This window comes from Cicer arietinum, chromosome 6 (assembly GCF_000331145.2).
Source record: "Cicer arietinum cultivar CDC Frontier isolate Library 1 chromosome 6, Cicar.CDCFrontier_v2.0, whole genome shotgun sequence".
Classification (NCBI taxonomy): Eukaryota; Viridiplantae; Streptophyta; class Magnoliopsida; order Fabales; family Fabaceae; genus Cicer; species Cicer arietinum.
Window position 1 is genome coordinate 13440164 of NC_021165.2, and position 14557 is coordinate 13454720.

Genomic DNA, 14557 nt, shown 5'->3' on the forward strand with positions numbered 1-14557 from the left:
GATTTTTTTTTTTTTTTTTTTTTTTGCTTTTAAATATAAATAAATGGATCAGAAATTTTGGAGATGGTATTTTGCTTCCATTGGATAGTAGCAGCTTCAATGTCTCTTACTAACTAACTATCTAAAGGCTCACGAATGCGAATTTAATCTGATTTACCGAAGCTTGTTCACTTCTTACCACTCTTGTGTGCAACAGCAGAATGCCTAAGCATGTTAGATACAGTTACATTTGGTTTTCTCGCATTCCCATGCATTTTGACTGTGATGTTGACTAAACTACTATTTGGAGAGTTTGGGGAACATGTGTATGCATCGTGATTTAGTAGTTTTCCAAACACACTAACAACATTTTCAACGGTGAACTCAATATAGGTTTATTAAATAGGGTTCACTATGTCACATCATTTTTAAATAATTCATTCATTTTTTACTCGAACAATGAACTCACGGGTTCATTAAATAGTGTCCACCACTAATAGTCATACATTTATAATTATTTGTAAATTAATAAAAAAAAAAAAAAAAATAACCGGATGAAAGTATCGTTCCTTCATGAGAGAATCATGATGATAGATTGATACATTTTCAACAGTGAACTCGCTAAAAACTGAATTTTATGTGACTACACGTCGACAAACGAATTCATTTTGTTACCGTTGGAGATGTTCCAAGTACTTAACTCTATTGGATTCTAATATTTTTATACATAAAACCCTGTCTTTTATAGTATATAAAACCCTGTCTTTTATAGTATCACTAATAATATTGGGTACAATCCTCTCAGAAAAAAATTGGTAGAGTTTGAGATTTAACCTATAAAATAACATATAAAATAACATACTCGTAAATTATCAAATAATGTCTTGAGTTGTATAAATTTTTAGTTATAACTTGCAAATTCATTGTCAAAAGTGGGTGGATAAGTTAGCTAACCATAGTAGAACTTACAAATTGATATCTATTCACTTTCAGTACGTGTAAATTAACAAGTTTAATTGAAAAATTTGTAAAAGTTATATTCCCTAAAAATGAGCGAATCTTTGTAAAAGTACTATTAACATCTCCGGCGGAAGATATGAGATGAGATACGTCCTTTGTCAATTTCATGGATTCCCGCTATTAATTGGGGGTGGGGTTATCCTTGTGTAGTGCCTATTATGAAAAGATAAAATTTGATCTCAATCGAAAACCCAGTGAATCATCATATAATCATACATCACCTCCTTCAATAAGAACATCTCTTTCATTGTCTTCTCAAATGCAATGCTGCAGACTTTTGCAAAACTCATTCTAAACACACTCTCAAAACCAAAACCACTTCTCCACCACCACAAAACCCTAACCACAGCCACAACCTCCAAAGATGAGTACTTCGCCGCAATCCAACACGTTGCCAACATCGTCCGTCGTGACTTCTACTTGGAACGAACCCTCAACAAACTCCGCATCACAATCACACCAGAACTCGTCTTCCGCGTCCTCCGCGCCTGTTCCTCTTCCCCCACCGAATCCCTCCGTTTCTTCAATTGGGCCCGTTCCCACCACCACCACCCTCCCTACACCCCAACCTCCGTCGAATTCGAACAAATCGTCACCATCCTCGCCAACGCAAACAACTACCAAACAATGTGGTCCATCATCCATCAAATGACTCACAACCATAACCTCTCCCTCTCCCCCTCCGCTGTCTCCTCCTTAATCGAATCCTACGGCCGCCATCGCCACATTGACCAATCTGTTCAGCTTTTCAACAAATGCAAAGTCTTCAACTGCCCTCAAAATCTCAACCTCTACAATTCCCTCCTTTTCGCCCTCTGCGAATCCAAACTCTTCCATGCCGCTTATGCCCTAATCCGCCGCATGATCCGCAAAGGAATCAACCCTGATAAACGAACCTACGCGCTTCTCGTCAACGCGTGGTGTTCCACCGGTAAAATGCGTGAGGCTCAACAGTTTCTCAAAGAAATGAGTGATAAAGGTTTCACACCTCCCGTTAGAGGCCGCGATCTCCTCATCGAAGGACTTTTAAACGCTGGTTACATTGAATCTGCGAAAGGAATGGTGAGGAAGATGGTGAAGGAAGGAATTATTCCCGACGTGGGAACATTCAATGCATTAATGGAATCAATTTGTAAGTGTGGGGATGATGAAATTAAGTTTTGTATTGATCTTTATCATGAGCTTTGTTCATTAGGGATGGTTCCTGATGTTAATACTTACAAGATTTTGGTACCTGCCGTTTCGAAAATTGGGTTGATGGATGAAGCTTTTAAGTTGTTGAATAATTTTACTGAGGAAGGTAATCGACCATTTCCTAGTTTGTATGCACCTGTTATGAAAGGTTTGTTTAAAAGAGGTCAATTTGATGATGCTTTTTGCTTTTTTGCTGATATGAAAGTAAAGGGTCATCCACCTAATCGTCCTCTTTACACTATGCTTATTACTATGTGTGGTCGTGGTGGAAGGTTTGTTGATGCTGCCAATTATCTTTTTGAAATGACTGAGATTGGTTTTGTGCCTATATCCCGTTGTTTTGATATGGTTACTGATGGGTTGAAGAATTGTGGTAAACATGATTTGGCTAAGAGAGTGCAACAACTTGAAGTTTCTATTCGTGGAGTTTGAGGTTTAATATATATATACACAATCGCATTTTTGAACAGTGGAAGCCTACACTGTTGTTGAGCATAGCAGATTAACTTGATTGAATAGCTTTTGAAATATATACATACATACATGATACATCCATGAAAAGAGAAAGCCATTCTTTCTCTCGGATGCTGAATCATTTGTTTTCTGAATATGTTTTTCCTATGGCATCTGAAGTGAAGTTTGTGCGTTTCTTCATGTTAGTATTTAATCATTTGTGTAAGAGAAAAGTGACGAGGAGGATGAAAGCTGAAAGCTTTTCTCTTTGGCAGAAGTTCTTTGTTTTCCCATAGATTAAATCCACAGATATTTATAGAGGTTGCTTCTTTGTCCTTTGTTTCTAGTTTGTATACTCTGATGGAAAACCTTTATGTATGGCTTTGGAAATTCACAGCATTGGGAAGGTGCCCTTGGAAATTCTCAAGAGCAGGGGTCCTTTTAGGAGGTTATCTCAATTGTGAGAAGGATACATTCACCGCCGAAGCTTGGAGGTCTCATCTCTTGAAGGATATCAGACAATGCTTTCAGGTTGAAGGATATCAGATATCAGACAATGCTTTCAGGTTGAAGGATATGAGAGCCTTTCAACTCATTTTCAAATGATCACATCATTGATTGATCTATAACTAGTGGGGTACCTGACTCTCACACGGGCATTGTTGGTTTTCAATGCATATGTTATACCACCTAATCTGATTTATTTAAATCAGAAATTTTGTTGGCCACTATTACGCACTGGGCATGTTGATGTGCTGTGCAAGATGGCTAGGGTTTCGAATATCGCCGCAGAAAGGTTCCAACCTCCCGAACAAGACACTGATCTGTCCTTGTCGTCTGATTTGCCTTTGAGCTTGCCTGGTGTGATGCTGGCCCCGAGGTTGCTGAGCTGCAAATTAGCAGACTCTGCATGGAGGCTGAGGAATTCATTGTTATGGGAAAGTGGTTGGAGCTGGCATAATTGATGATTACTTCTGCCGAATCGATCTTCTTCAAGGTTTCTGAAAAAGAATCCATCTTTACTATTATCTGCAATCTTGTTACAAAGACTGAGAATCCAAATGAAGTGATGGAGATTATAAAAGTTATAACTGAATGAAGGTGTGGCATTATGCATGAAGAATGCATTGTAAAAATGAGGCTGATGTCATTGGTTCGTCTTAGCTCTGATGGATCTGGCAAGATTCTGAATATGAACTTAAAAGGGACACACTTCAAAACAATGATGATGAAGCTGAACAATCGGTGGTTAAAGCAATAACTGTGAAGTTAGTTGAATTTAAGATGACTTTAAGAACAATATGTTGATTTCATGAAAAGAGGTTTCATTACATATTTAGTAAAATTACTACACTACAGTAATACACTATCACAGATAAATATTGTTTACAACAAGTGGTAGAATTAGTTCGTTGAAATTTGCTGAAGCCTTATATAGTTGTTGAACATGCTTTTCAAAAGAATCAACATCTAGCAGTTTAAAGTGAGGAGCTATATATTAGGATTTGAATCATTTAAACCCATAATTTGTTGATGTAGTAGCAATATCTACTATTTTATAGTTTAGTTATATAGTTTGGTGATGAAGTAGATGAGAAAATGATAGTTTAGAGATGAAGTATTTGTTTTTACCCTTCGTTTTAACTCAATGATTCGCTGTGATATAATATGTATCTTTAGTCTTTACTCCATTCTCATGGTTTGGATTAAAATTCTTAGACTTTTTATTAAACTAGAAGAAACACTCGTTATTTTATTAAAATGCTTTTTGGTTATTAATAATTGCTATTAATCTACATGCAAAGAAAGCTTCTTCTTCTTTTTTTTTTACGATAAGAACACCTAAGATAGATGATGATTTTGATCCATGTAGTTATGGGAATGCAATTCCATAAATACCATGGTTTTCATCTATACAATTCAAGTATTTAAATCAAGTACTTTTTTTTCCTACTTTTTGAAGCATTACTTAAATTTTTTTGGTGCATTATTACTTATACTATTTTCTAATGGAGGGAATTTAATATACTTTTTTTTGTGGAAAAATTTAATGAACAATTTATTTTTAGTGAATTAATTAAAATACTTAGTAAATAAACTCTTTGTAAAAAAAAACCTACATAAACTCATTTGTAAAAATAAAAAAAAACTAGATAAACTCATTTGTAAAAATTAAAAAAAAAAACTAGATAAACTTATTTATTGTTGTTGGGCTAACTTTAATTGCTATTTTTCTTTCTGTTAAGAAACTGAATATTTTGTTCAACAGTTTTTTTGTTTTGTTACAAAAGACAAATCAGCCAGAATGAAATCAGAGATCGAAGTTGTTGAAGAAGCAGAAAGATGGATGAGAAAGTAAAAGGAGAACGATGGAGCGGAGCGATGACGAATCTATCCGAGATGGGCGCAAATCTCGAATCTCTCCAGAAGATTCTCCTCACCAAAGCCGTCTTCGTCGACGACGATACTTTCGCTAAAGCCTCTCTCGCCGCCGATCAAGCCCGCACCATTAAACTCCTCGAACAACGAGTCCACACTTTAGAAAGAGAACTCGACGCCGCCATTTCGGCCGCCGCTCGTGCCCGTTCCGAAAAACGACAAGCCGAATCATCACAGAAATCCGCTGAGTTACGCGCTCAAGAAGTCACCAAAGAGCTCGAAAACACCACAAGTACTGATTATTCCACTCTCACTTTCATTTTCCCCTTATCATCACATGCAGTAATAATCTTATTAATTAAATATATCTATCTTAATTTTCGATGCCGTTGTTCCTAATTCCGAATCGTGATTTCGAATTTTATGATTATGAATTTCAATTGTTGTGATCTATGATTTTTTTTTTACCGCAGAGGTGTTTGAGCTGCATATGGAAGAATTGCGTTCAAAGCAAGAAGAAATCACAAAGCGTGATAACGATATCAAACTTTTGGAAGCTATTATTCAAACACTTGGAGGAAAAGAATCAATATCTACATCTTTGTAAAACACTAAAACCTAATATTGTTCTCAGTTTGATTTGTTTCTATGTAAATTGAGTTATTATAGTTCTAGTAAGTAAAGATAACAATTATCTTAAACACAGTAATAGATTTTACTTTTCCTATATGAATATGAATTTGAATATTCTTGGATTATTTATTTCTCTGGTGCAAGGATTGACTTCGTGTGTGTGAAATGAAGGTGATGAAAAAAATATGGAATTTGAGGGTGTTGAACTTTTTTCTTTCCTTCTTTGGATGAATGCATTCATTGCCAATGTTTTAAATCGTGATTGATCTGCATTGTGATTCTTGATATTACAAATGATTACGTTAAATGCAATTGATGTGGCCTTAATCATGTTTATGTCATGGCGGAAATTGCGGTTGCAAACTTTCTTTTGAAACCCTGTTCAATACAAATAAAGGATACAGCAATTGTAAGTTAAGGATGATCGTATTACTTCTGGGCTGACAGTATTACTTCTGGGCTGATAGTATTACTTCTGGGCTGATCTTATTGCTTTGGGGCATTAGGGTATGTAAGTACCTTACGAAGAAAGATATGCTTGTTTTTCTTGATGAAAGACAACATTTACATGAACCCTGTCCACCAGAATTAACTGGGATTTGAGAGATCTATTACCCAGAGAGAAATGGTTAGTGCCCAAATTCCCTGCCATATATGTTCATATCTTTTTTCATGTCTCCTTTCTTTTATTCCATTGTCCCAATGTGAAAATTTTATCTGCAACATTATGTGTTTAGGGTTAATTTTCTTTGCTATTGACAGTTCACTCAAAACAACATGAATATAAGCATGCAGATAAGATGAACGAACACTTATTGAAATTTCCAAGATGAAAACATTCTCAATGTTGCTACTTACAATTATGCCCTGCTGTGACTCTGGCCTATAGCAATTAAGAAATCAGTGATCTTGCTAACACTTCTCTGTTTAATATGTATCTAACTGAATGTTTTTTTTTGTATTTAAACAACGGTTTGGTTTAAACTCACATGGTCACACTACCTGCAGTATACCCTCAGATCTCAGCTTCTTCCATCTCTCACTCTACATTTGTCTCCCTTCTTCCTCCTTTTATAACCGCCATAAGCATTGTGATCTATAGTCCCTTCAAGAAGCCAATGGATTCATTATAGGGACCAACAAAAAAATCACTTGTACTAAAATTTTGACATGTTGGAGTCTGTTTTTTTTCTATGAATACTGATAAATCTCAATTGAGTTCACCTATTTAACAGGATAGGATTCATTCTCTTAGACAAACTATGTGTAAGTCTAAAAATTCTAAATTTAATATATTCATCATTGGTTATTTATGACATCCAATGACACAACATTATTAGTTAAAATTAATTACTACTCTTTAATTTTTTTAACTACATTGAATTCCTCTTTACGAAAATAATGTTAATGATTTTATTTTGTTTTATTTTATTTTGTAACTAGAAGTAAATACTATGATGGGTAGATAAATTAATTCTCTCTTAAATGATAAGCTTAAATAATATTAATTATTAATAAATTTAATATTATTATTCATTTTCTTAGTTTTTGTTATTCAGTAAACATAATTTTATATTCAAGGATAGAGTTAGTATAATCTGATGTATATGCATGACTGTTGCAACTAAGGATATTTAACTAGGACCAGCAACAGTGTTAAACTAGAAAAATCCAAAAATAGACATCTAAGCAAAAGTACAACATCCACCTAATTATGCCAAACTTGCTGCTTGGTCTGCTTCCTGTTGTCATTCTCATTGTTTACATACATAGTACACGTTTCTAATCACTTTTTCTTTTCTGATAATTTTTTTTTTCCTTTTCCTTGCTAAATGTGCTTCACAACGGTGCCAATAGAATACCATATCTTGGACAAGTAAAGAATTAAATCCACTTTATCCAAATACCATGCCAGCACATGTTGCAGAGTAAGCATTTTACTCTCGACTTTTATTCCTTCTTAATGATAAGTTATCTTTGGTTACAAATGACACATTTTCAGTCATGTAGAATGTCAGAAAGATACAAACAATTGAACCGTTATAAATGCCACAGCAAAGTTCGTAAACATTCAATGTTGCAGATGGGTAACAACAAAGCACGTAAATTTGAAGATCAAATAATAAATGATCCAAGAATAAAAAATCATCATAAGCTATTGCTTGGGTTGCATGCATGAGTAACGATTCCATAAAAAAAAAAAGAGTAGCATATTAAGGAAACAGGGTTATCTATAAGACAGATTCGAAACAGAAGGTAAATGCCAAATGTTCAGCGTGCTGCATGCACATGTCATTAAAGCCAAGATCTCTTGTTTTTTGTATTGTTCCATTCTCTATGTATGTACAAGTTCGGTCAAAAGGAAAAAAAGACAAGTTAGATCTGTCAAAGCCAATCATTTCAAATTCTGATATACTCATTGCTTTGCGTAGATGGAAAGCATTGGGACTTGGGTCGCATATTCTAAAGCTGAATTTGCTTCTGTCCCAGAAAAAGCATTTATAGTTAGTTTTGCCTTGTAGTACTACTAGTTCAAACATCAAGCAGACTCAAAACCCAAGACAGTGACACTTCCTACTTTAGTGTTTCTTCCAACTTTAATTGAGCTTCTCTTTTGATCTTCGTATAAATATAAATAACCCTCCATCTCTCTGTCTCATTAGACATATCAATAGTTTTTGAATCATTCTGTCTCCCTTTGTCCCAAGCTTCTCCAAACCATAACTCTGTACCATCATTTCATCTAAGCAGTATTAATGGAGGTATTATTCCTTGAAATTGTCTCCCATTCCTGATTCTTTGATCATTACCATTAGGTGTTTTGAGTTTTGATAAAATAGATGTATTATAGAGAATGATGTTCTATTAAAAACCATATATTCTCAATCAATAGATTGTGTTCTTGGCCAGAATAATTGAAGAATGATATCAGTTCATGTACAATTGATTATCAGCATATTGGGGTCTAGCACGCGCATTGTGTGTGATTGTTGTATATCCTGGAGTACTGAGTTCGATTCCTACTCATAAAATATTGATTATGAGAATGGCAATTTGAAAAGAAAAAAAAAGTTGATCAGTAGCATGGCGTAAATCCTTCTTAAAATGTGGGGACAATTATGTTGAATGACACTAAATATTTGGTTACTGTTTTTGCTTTGCAGATTGTTGAGTTAAAAGTGGAGATGGTTTGTATACATGAGAAGAGACTAAGGAAATGCCTGTCAAAATTAAAAGGTTTGATTCATACAGATATTGTTGATCACTGCCACAATAAATCTGAGTTAGCTATTATTGATTTAATGTGTTATTGTTTATGAATGCAGGGATAGAGAAGGTGGAAGTGGATACTAACTGTCAGAAAGTAGTAATAACTGGATACACACACAAAAACAAGATCCTAAAAGCTGTTAGGAGAGGTGGTCTCAGGGCTGATTTTTGGTCTCCTCAGAATGAGTTGCTTAACGCTTATGTCAGTGCCAATTATGCTAGATTTAGATTCAACCCCTTTAGCTTCTTCTAGTTTTTTCTCATCCCCAACCCCACCAAGCCTTTTTGTGTTTGGCTTTCTCTGTTGAGATTTTATATACACTATCATTATATTCATTAGCTTTCTTATTTCCATAGAAATCATGACCACTCAAAAAAAATTCAATGAGGATATTTCAGATAAATATAATAGAATAGAGATATATTCAACTTAATATTATTGAAATGCAAAACTTATTACAAAATATGACACAAATACAATACCATGTAAAATACACTGGAGATCATGTTTTGTTTTTCATAAAATGTTATATTTGTCTTAAATTTTGTGTTTCAATAACATTTTAATATAAAAAATATCCAATTAATGTTTTCTTCTTAGAGCAGAAAATGTAGAAGTGAAACTGTCTTCTTAAATTGCATCCTTCTCATAACTTGCATATGAACTCGTTCGAATATGGTAACCACAAGATTAATATTTTTAATATTACATGATAAAAGCAGCAAAATATATGCTCCCCGTCCTCACCAACAACTATGCTGATTCTATTTATTTTAATATGTATATTTTACTGCATAAGAAACGTATCAGGTTGACAAGCTGCACGATCACTAAAAAATGTCCAACAAGTCAATAATACCAGGTGATGCTGAGATGAATTTCTTGACATTACAATCGTCCATGATCAAAGAGATGAATTTCACAGAAACATATTTAAGCATATCAACGCAATGAATACTGTTAATGATTTATAATTGCCACTGGTGGTTATCGCTTATAAAGAATAAAGATTAGTTTATATGGTTTACCCAGAAGATAATGGACTGAATCTGCACCAAACTATATTACATAGATACAGAACCGGAACAAATATCACACAGTTTTATTAGTGTCGTACTTACAAATTAAACTCAATCGTGATCCATATTTTAACTACTTATAATGATCATACTTCCACATATACTGTCAACAATTGGTATATTCATCAAGAATTGATATTTCTCACTTTATTTGTTAAAATATATTATTCACTTTAAATGAATCTAACCCCAAACTTACAGGTATTGTTCTTTGATAATATTACTCATCAACGTACCAAATGTGGAAATTAACATATGAACTCACCAAGAGTAAAAACTATTAACATCTACACTTGCGAAGGATCGATGGCTACCACTGTCGTTACAACATGACCTAACAACTCAACTCATCTAGTCCAAGAGATTAACCAATTTCCTTTGGTATATCAAAGGCAACCCTATATGAACACTTTGTACTCTGGTAAAATTTGCATGTGGTTATTCGTTCAAAAAAATTATGACAGAGCTGATTCATAATCCTAAGGAAACCATGAAGGGAATCTTGAAACAATGGTTGTTATTTTAGATGCAGAACAATAACCACACCGTAATACGGTAATAGTGATCACAATTGTTCAAGTAACAAATGGCAAGGAATAAAAAAAAATTATGCCATACAAATGAATTAATTAACTATTTAAGATGGAACCACAACAACAAACCAAGTGCTTAATGTAGAAAAGAATTATGTCAGGCGGCTTTGGAATCAACAGAAACCAGCAGCACAGCTAGACAGCCATCATCAGCACCAACTACCAACAGCTAATACCATTGCAAACCCGACCCCAGCAAAAAGGGCAGCAACAATCTGCTACAGTAATTTGTTAATTCTTCAAATTACTCACGAACTCATATTCAAATAAAAGAGTCAGCAACCACCTCACAGCTACAGTCATGGAGCAGTGTGCTACAACAAACATATCTAACTACATTAAGTAGCAGATATTATAAACTAAGGTCAATGTTAAATAATTATCCAGTAATATACCCTAAATAAAGTAACTTTGAATGTGTTACCATTGACCCCTTCACTGTGATTGGAAGTGACACACCAGCAAATTTTGGTTCATATTTAGTAACCACAGTTTATGTTTAATATCTGCGTCTGAATCAACAAATGACAGGTCCAACTCCTATGAGGCATCAGCCACAGGTCAAAATACGTTCAACTAGTATCCATCACAGCATCAAGAATTCCTCGGATTTTTTATTTCGTTGAAGACCAATCACAATTACCAGATCAAAAATCAGAATTCTCATAGGATGTGTGGGCCTTCATAAATAAAAATGTGAACAAAAAAGCTTACCAAAAAATCAGATCATTCAAAAATCAAGTCAACTAAGTGTCTTTCTAACCAGCATATTGGTAAAACAATCAGTCCTAAAACCAGCATAGTCTTGCAACCAGCATCAAACTCACGAACAATCATCAATGACAAAGAAACAGCATCAACAGCAACAATGTCAACAAGCGTCTATCAGGCCCTCATCACTTTTCCCGATCATAACTATAAAACCCAATAAGTTGTTAATTATTAATTAACTGCGCTTTTAACTAGATCACAACCATCCAGACTATAACAACGGAAATGAAAATGCAGAAACAGAGAGAGATAAAGGCAAACACAATAGAATAGAGCTAAAATGGAAAAATCTCTCATACTGAAATATTAACCTAGCAACTACGAGATCCAAAAGTTACCCAATTCTGAAGTAGACGACATAATCAAAATATAGAAACATTCAAACACCAAGGAAGTCTGACCCTACCAACTGCACTTAGATAATAAAATCCTTCAATGACTTTGACAAGACCATTCATTCACATTGACCAAATCACGGAATATTATCAAGACAGCAGCAACAGGTGCACTAGTCAAGGTGTCTCTGGAATACTTCTGAAAAATCACTTATTCCTGCAAGATATAAATAGAATTGAACGGTCACAAAAAGGTTAAAAATACCTTTCTGAAAACTAAGTTGACTTTTTGTTTCGTTTTACTTACATCGCCATTTGAATTTCGGGGAGATGGGCTTCGGGAAGCTTTAGGGCGACCTTGCGGTGAGACACTGCGAGGGGTAAGAGACCTTCCATCCTGGCTACGATTATCAGGACTTCCAGCAAGTGGACTTTTCCTGGGGGAAGTACTCCTTTGAGGGGAAATACTCCTCTTAGGAGAAGGGCTCTTTCTAGGACTTGGACTGCGTCGTGCAGGGGAGCGGCTGTGGAAAATAACAAAAAAAAGGCTTAAAACACTAAGTATGATGCTGAAACATCACACCTGCATAGGCTAAGTATCATGAATGAAGACCTGTCCACTGATCTGCTTCGGCTTCTACTGCGACGCTCATCATCATAACGCCCTCTTCCACGACCCTTGTAATCAGGACTGGCACTACGGCTTCTGCTTCTGCTTCTGCGACGATAATCCCTGTCTCTCCCACGGTACCTGTCACGTTCATGCCTGTCATAACTCCTGCTGCGGCTTCTTCTCCTGTAATCCTTGTCTTTGTAATCATCATGATGCCTACAAACAATTAGACATTAGCCAATAAAAAATTCCATCAAAGTCGATAGTGAATGCCTCAACACTGGTTATGATACATTTTAATAACCATACAAAAATTAAAAATGAACACATAAGATCCTCCTAGCACATCAACCAGAAGATAGTTTTATGCTAACTACAGCACATTACAGTGGCATTTAGTATTTAATAAAATGTTCACAGAGCCTGTTCATAGTCAACGGCTTTTTAAATTAAAAGTACTTATAGGATCTCTACTATAAGCATGGAGACAGCCTCTTTAATTACGCTGCACAGTATTTTATTGATTAAGAAATGAGACATGTATATATTGAAGAGGTGACATCATCTCCTCCTCAAGGAGCAAGATCTAATTGTGCATGATATAGCTTGATTGAGCATCAAATAAATTCATCAATTGTGTCATCGAAAATTAATAAATCGTTTCAGCTATAAAAATCAATTCCTATGTCAAGATGATCCTGCTTGTAGCATAAAAAAAAAAAACAATCCTAATATGGCAGTTTCAAAACTCTCAGGGCAAAATAGCAGCAGCTAAAATGCCTACGTCAACAATATACTAGAATCAACAAGGACATTAAGAAGTGGTACACACCTTCTCCTGCTGGGACTGCGGCTCCTTGAGCTCTTTGATCTTGGGGATGTTTCAATAATCCTTCCTTTGTGACTGTAAATTAAAGAAACTAAACTTAGCTACATACAAATCCACGAGAATGAAAAGATCAATCTATAATAAAACTAATAACCAGCATATATTATCTGTACAACAATGTTACTCAGTTTTACCACATTATATAAACAACTAAATAGAGAAAAACAAAGTTTTTAAATTTGACAAGACAAACACCATTATGAGAAACGAATGAAAAAACAATAGAACTTACATCCTCTCAGCATTAGGGCCATATTTTGCAAACTGAACAGTTATTTCACGACCATCAACCATCCTTCCTGAAAAGAAAAGAAAAAAATTCATATACAAAAATTAATTTAAAAAAAATGAAATTAACAGAAAACATTATGAAATAAAGATGCAAACCGTCAAGTCTATCAACAGCCTTCGAAGCCTCATCAGCATATTTGTAACGCACAAAAGCAAAACCCCTCGACTCGCCGGTCCTTTTAAAAAAAACAGAAAATTTCAACACAAGAAAATGAAAATATATATATCAGTGAATAAAAGGGGGAAATTGAGAATAGGGGTACCTTCGATCTTTGGGGATGAAGATGTCGACAACCTTGCCATACTTATCAAACAAAGGAAATAGGTCGTCGGCAGTTGTACCTGAAGGAGACAACACTCGGCATTAGGTTAAAAATTAGAGGAAGAATTGAATTGGAAACAGAGAAAGAGAGAGAGAGAGAGAGAGAGAGAGAGCTTACGGAATGTGATGTTGAGAACGAGGAGAGAGTAGGTGTCGGAGATGTCTGGAGGACCTGACCTTCCGAAGTGAGACATGTTTGATGAGAATTGGATTGGATGCAGAGAGAGAGAGAGAGAGAGAGTGAGAGTGAAGGTGATATGAATCGATAAAGAGGAAGTTTTTAGGAATTAGGGTTTGGCTGTGTGGCCGCGGAACCTTCTTGAATTATCTATTTTCTTCCTTCTTTATTTATATTTATTTTTGACAAATTCATCGTTTATTTATAGCCACGACACCCGAACGGTGTTCGAGTCGACTCAATACATAACAAAACTAAATGCGAATTTAAATATGGAATTTTCTAGAGCTTATAATATTTTACTCCAATAACTAATAATTTTTATGAAAAATATATTTCTAGAATATAAATTATTTTTCAAATTAATATATTTATTTATATAATATTTATTTTTCAATTTATAATTAAATTAATTAATTTAACATTTGTTAAAATATTATTAATTTTATATTTGAAAAAAAATTAACATATAAGATCTTTTTCTTTTAGTTTATAAAATTTCTCAAATATTTTAGAGATAAAATATGATATTTTTTTATTAATTACAAAAAAAAAAA

At 34.5% G+C, this 14557-nt stretch overlaps 5 protein-coding genes across 16 annotated transcripts in view; 4 read left to right on the forward strand and 1 right to left on the reverse strand.

Moving 5' to 3' along the window:
- LOC101493869 (uncharacterized) overlaps positions 1-69 on the forward strand; it is a 3194-nt gene extending 3125 nt beyond the window's left edge. The window contains exon 4 of the mRNA XM_004504729.4: positions 1-69. This exon is cut by the window's left edge and continues 304 nt beyond it. The gene's annotated coding sequence lies outside the window, so the exon portion shown is untranslated.
- Positions 70-975: 906 nt separating this feature from the next.
- Positions 976-4332, forward strand: LOC101494505 (uncharacterized). The gene has a single exon (XM_012717011.3). The coding sequence runs from the start codon at positions 1264-1266 to the stop codon at positions 2623-2625; it is 1362 nt and encodes a 453-aa protein (XP_012572465.1). The 5' UTR covers positions 976-1263; the 3' UTR covers positions 2626-4332.
- Positions 4333-4839: 507 nt separating this feature from the next.
- On the forward strand, positions 4840-5787 carry LOC101494197 (uncharacterized). Its single transcript, XM_004504730.4, has 2 exons — positions 4840-5317; positions 5499-5787. The coding sequence occupies exons 1-2, from the start codon at positions 4990-4992 to the stop codon at positions 5630-5632; spliced, it is 462 nt and encodes a 153-aa protein (XP_004504787.1). The 5' UTR covers positions 4840-4989; the 3' UTR covers positions 5633-5787.
- Positions 5788-7963: 2176 nt separating this feature from the next.
- LOC101495028 (heavy metal-associated isoprenylated plant protein 45-like) lies at positions 7964-9264 on the forward strand. The gene is made up of 3 exons (XM_004504733.4): positions 7964-8420; positions 8823-8895; positions 8985-9264. The coding sequence occupies exons 1-3, from the start codon at positions 8415-8417 to the stop codon at positions 9179-9181; spliced, it is 276 nt and encodes a 91-aa protein (XP_004504790.1). The 5' UTR covers positions 7964-8414; the 3' UTR covers positions 9182-9264.
- Positions 9265-10504: 1240 nt separating this feature from the next.
- LOC101495570 (uncharacterized) lies at positions 10505-14170 on the reverse strand. 12 transcript variants are annotated; one of them, XR_012163772.1, is made up of 11 exons: positions 13941-14170; positions 13764-13842; positions 13597-13676; positions 13442-13508; positions 13153-13224; positions 12321-12536; positions 12015-12231; positions 11711-11924; positions 11026-11516; positions 10888-10915; positions 10505-10816 (listed from the first exon to the last, which is right to left on the reverse strand). XR_012163772.1 is itself a non-coding variant. In XM_004504734.4 (8 exons), the coding sequence occupies exons 1-8, from the start codon at positions 14014-14016 to the stop codon at positions 11919-11921; spliced, it is 813 nt and encodes a 270-aa protein (XP_004504791.1). In that variant the 5' UTR covers positions 14017-14170; the 3' UTR covers positions 11643-11918. The 12 variants fall into 12 exon arrangements, 1 of the variants encoding a protein (XP_004504791.1); XR_012163773.1 differs by having other exon boundaries at positions 10888-10930; XR_012163770.1 differs by having other exon boundaries at positions 10888-10934.
- Positions 14171-14557: the final 387 nt, after the last annotated feature.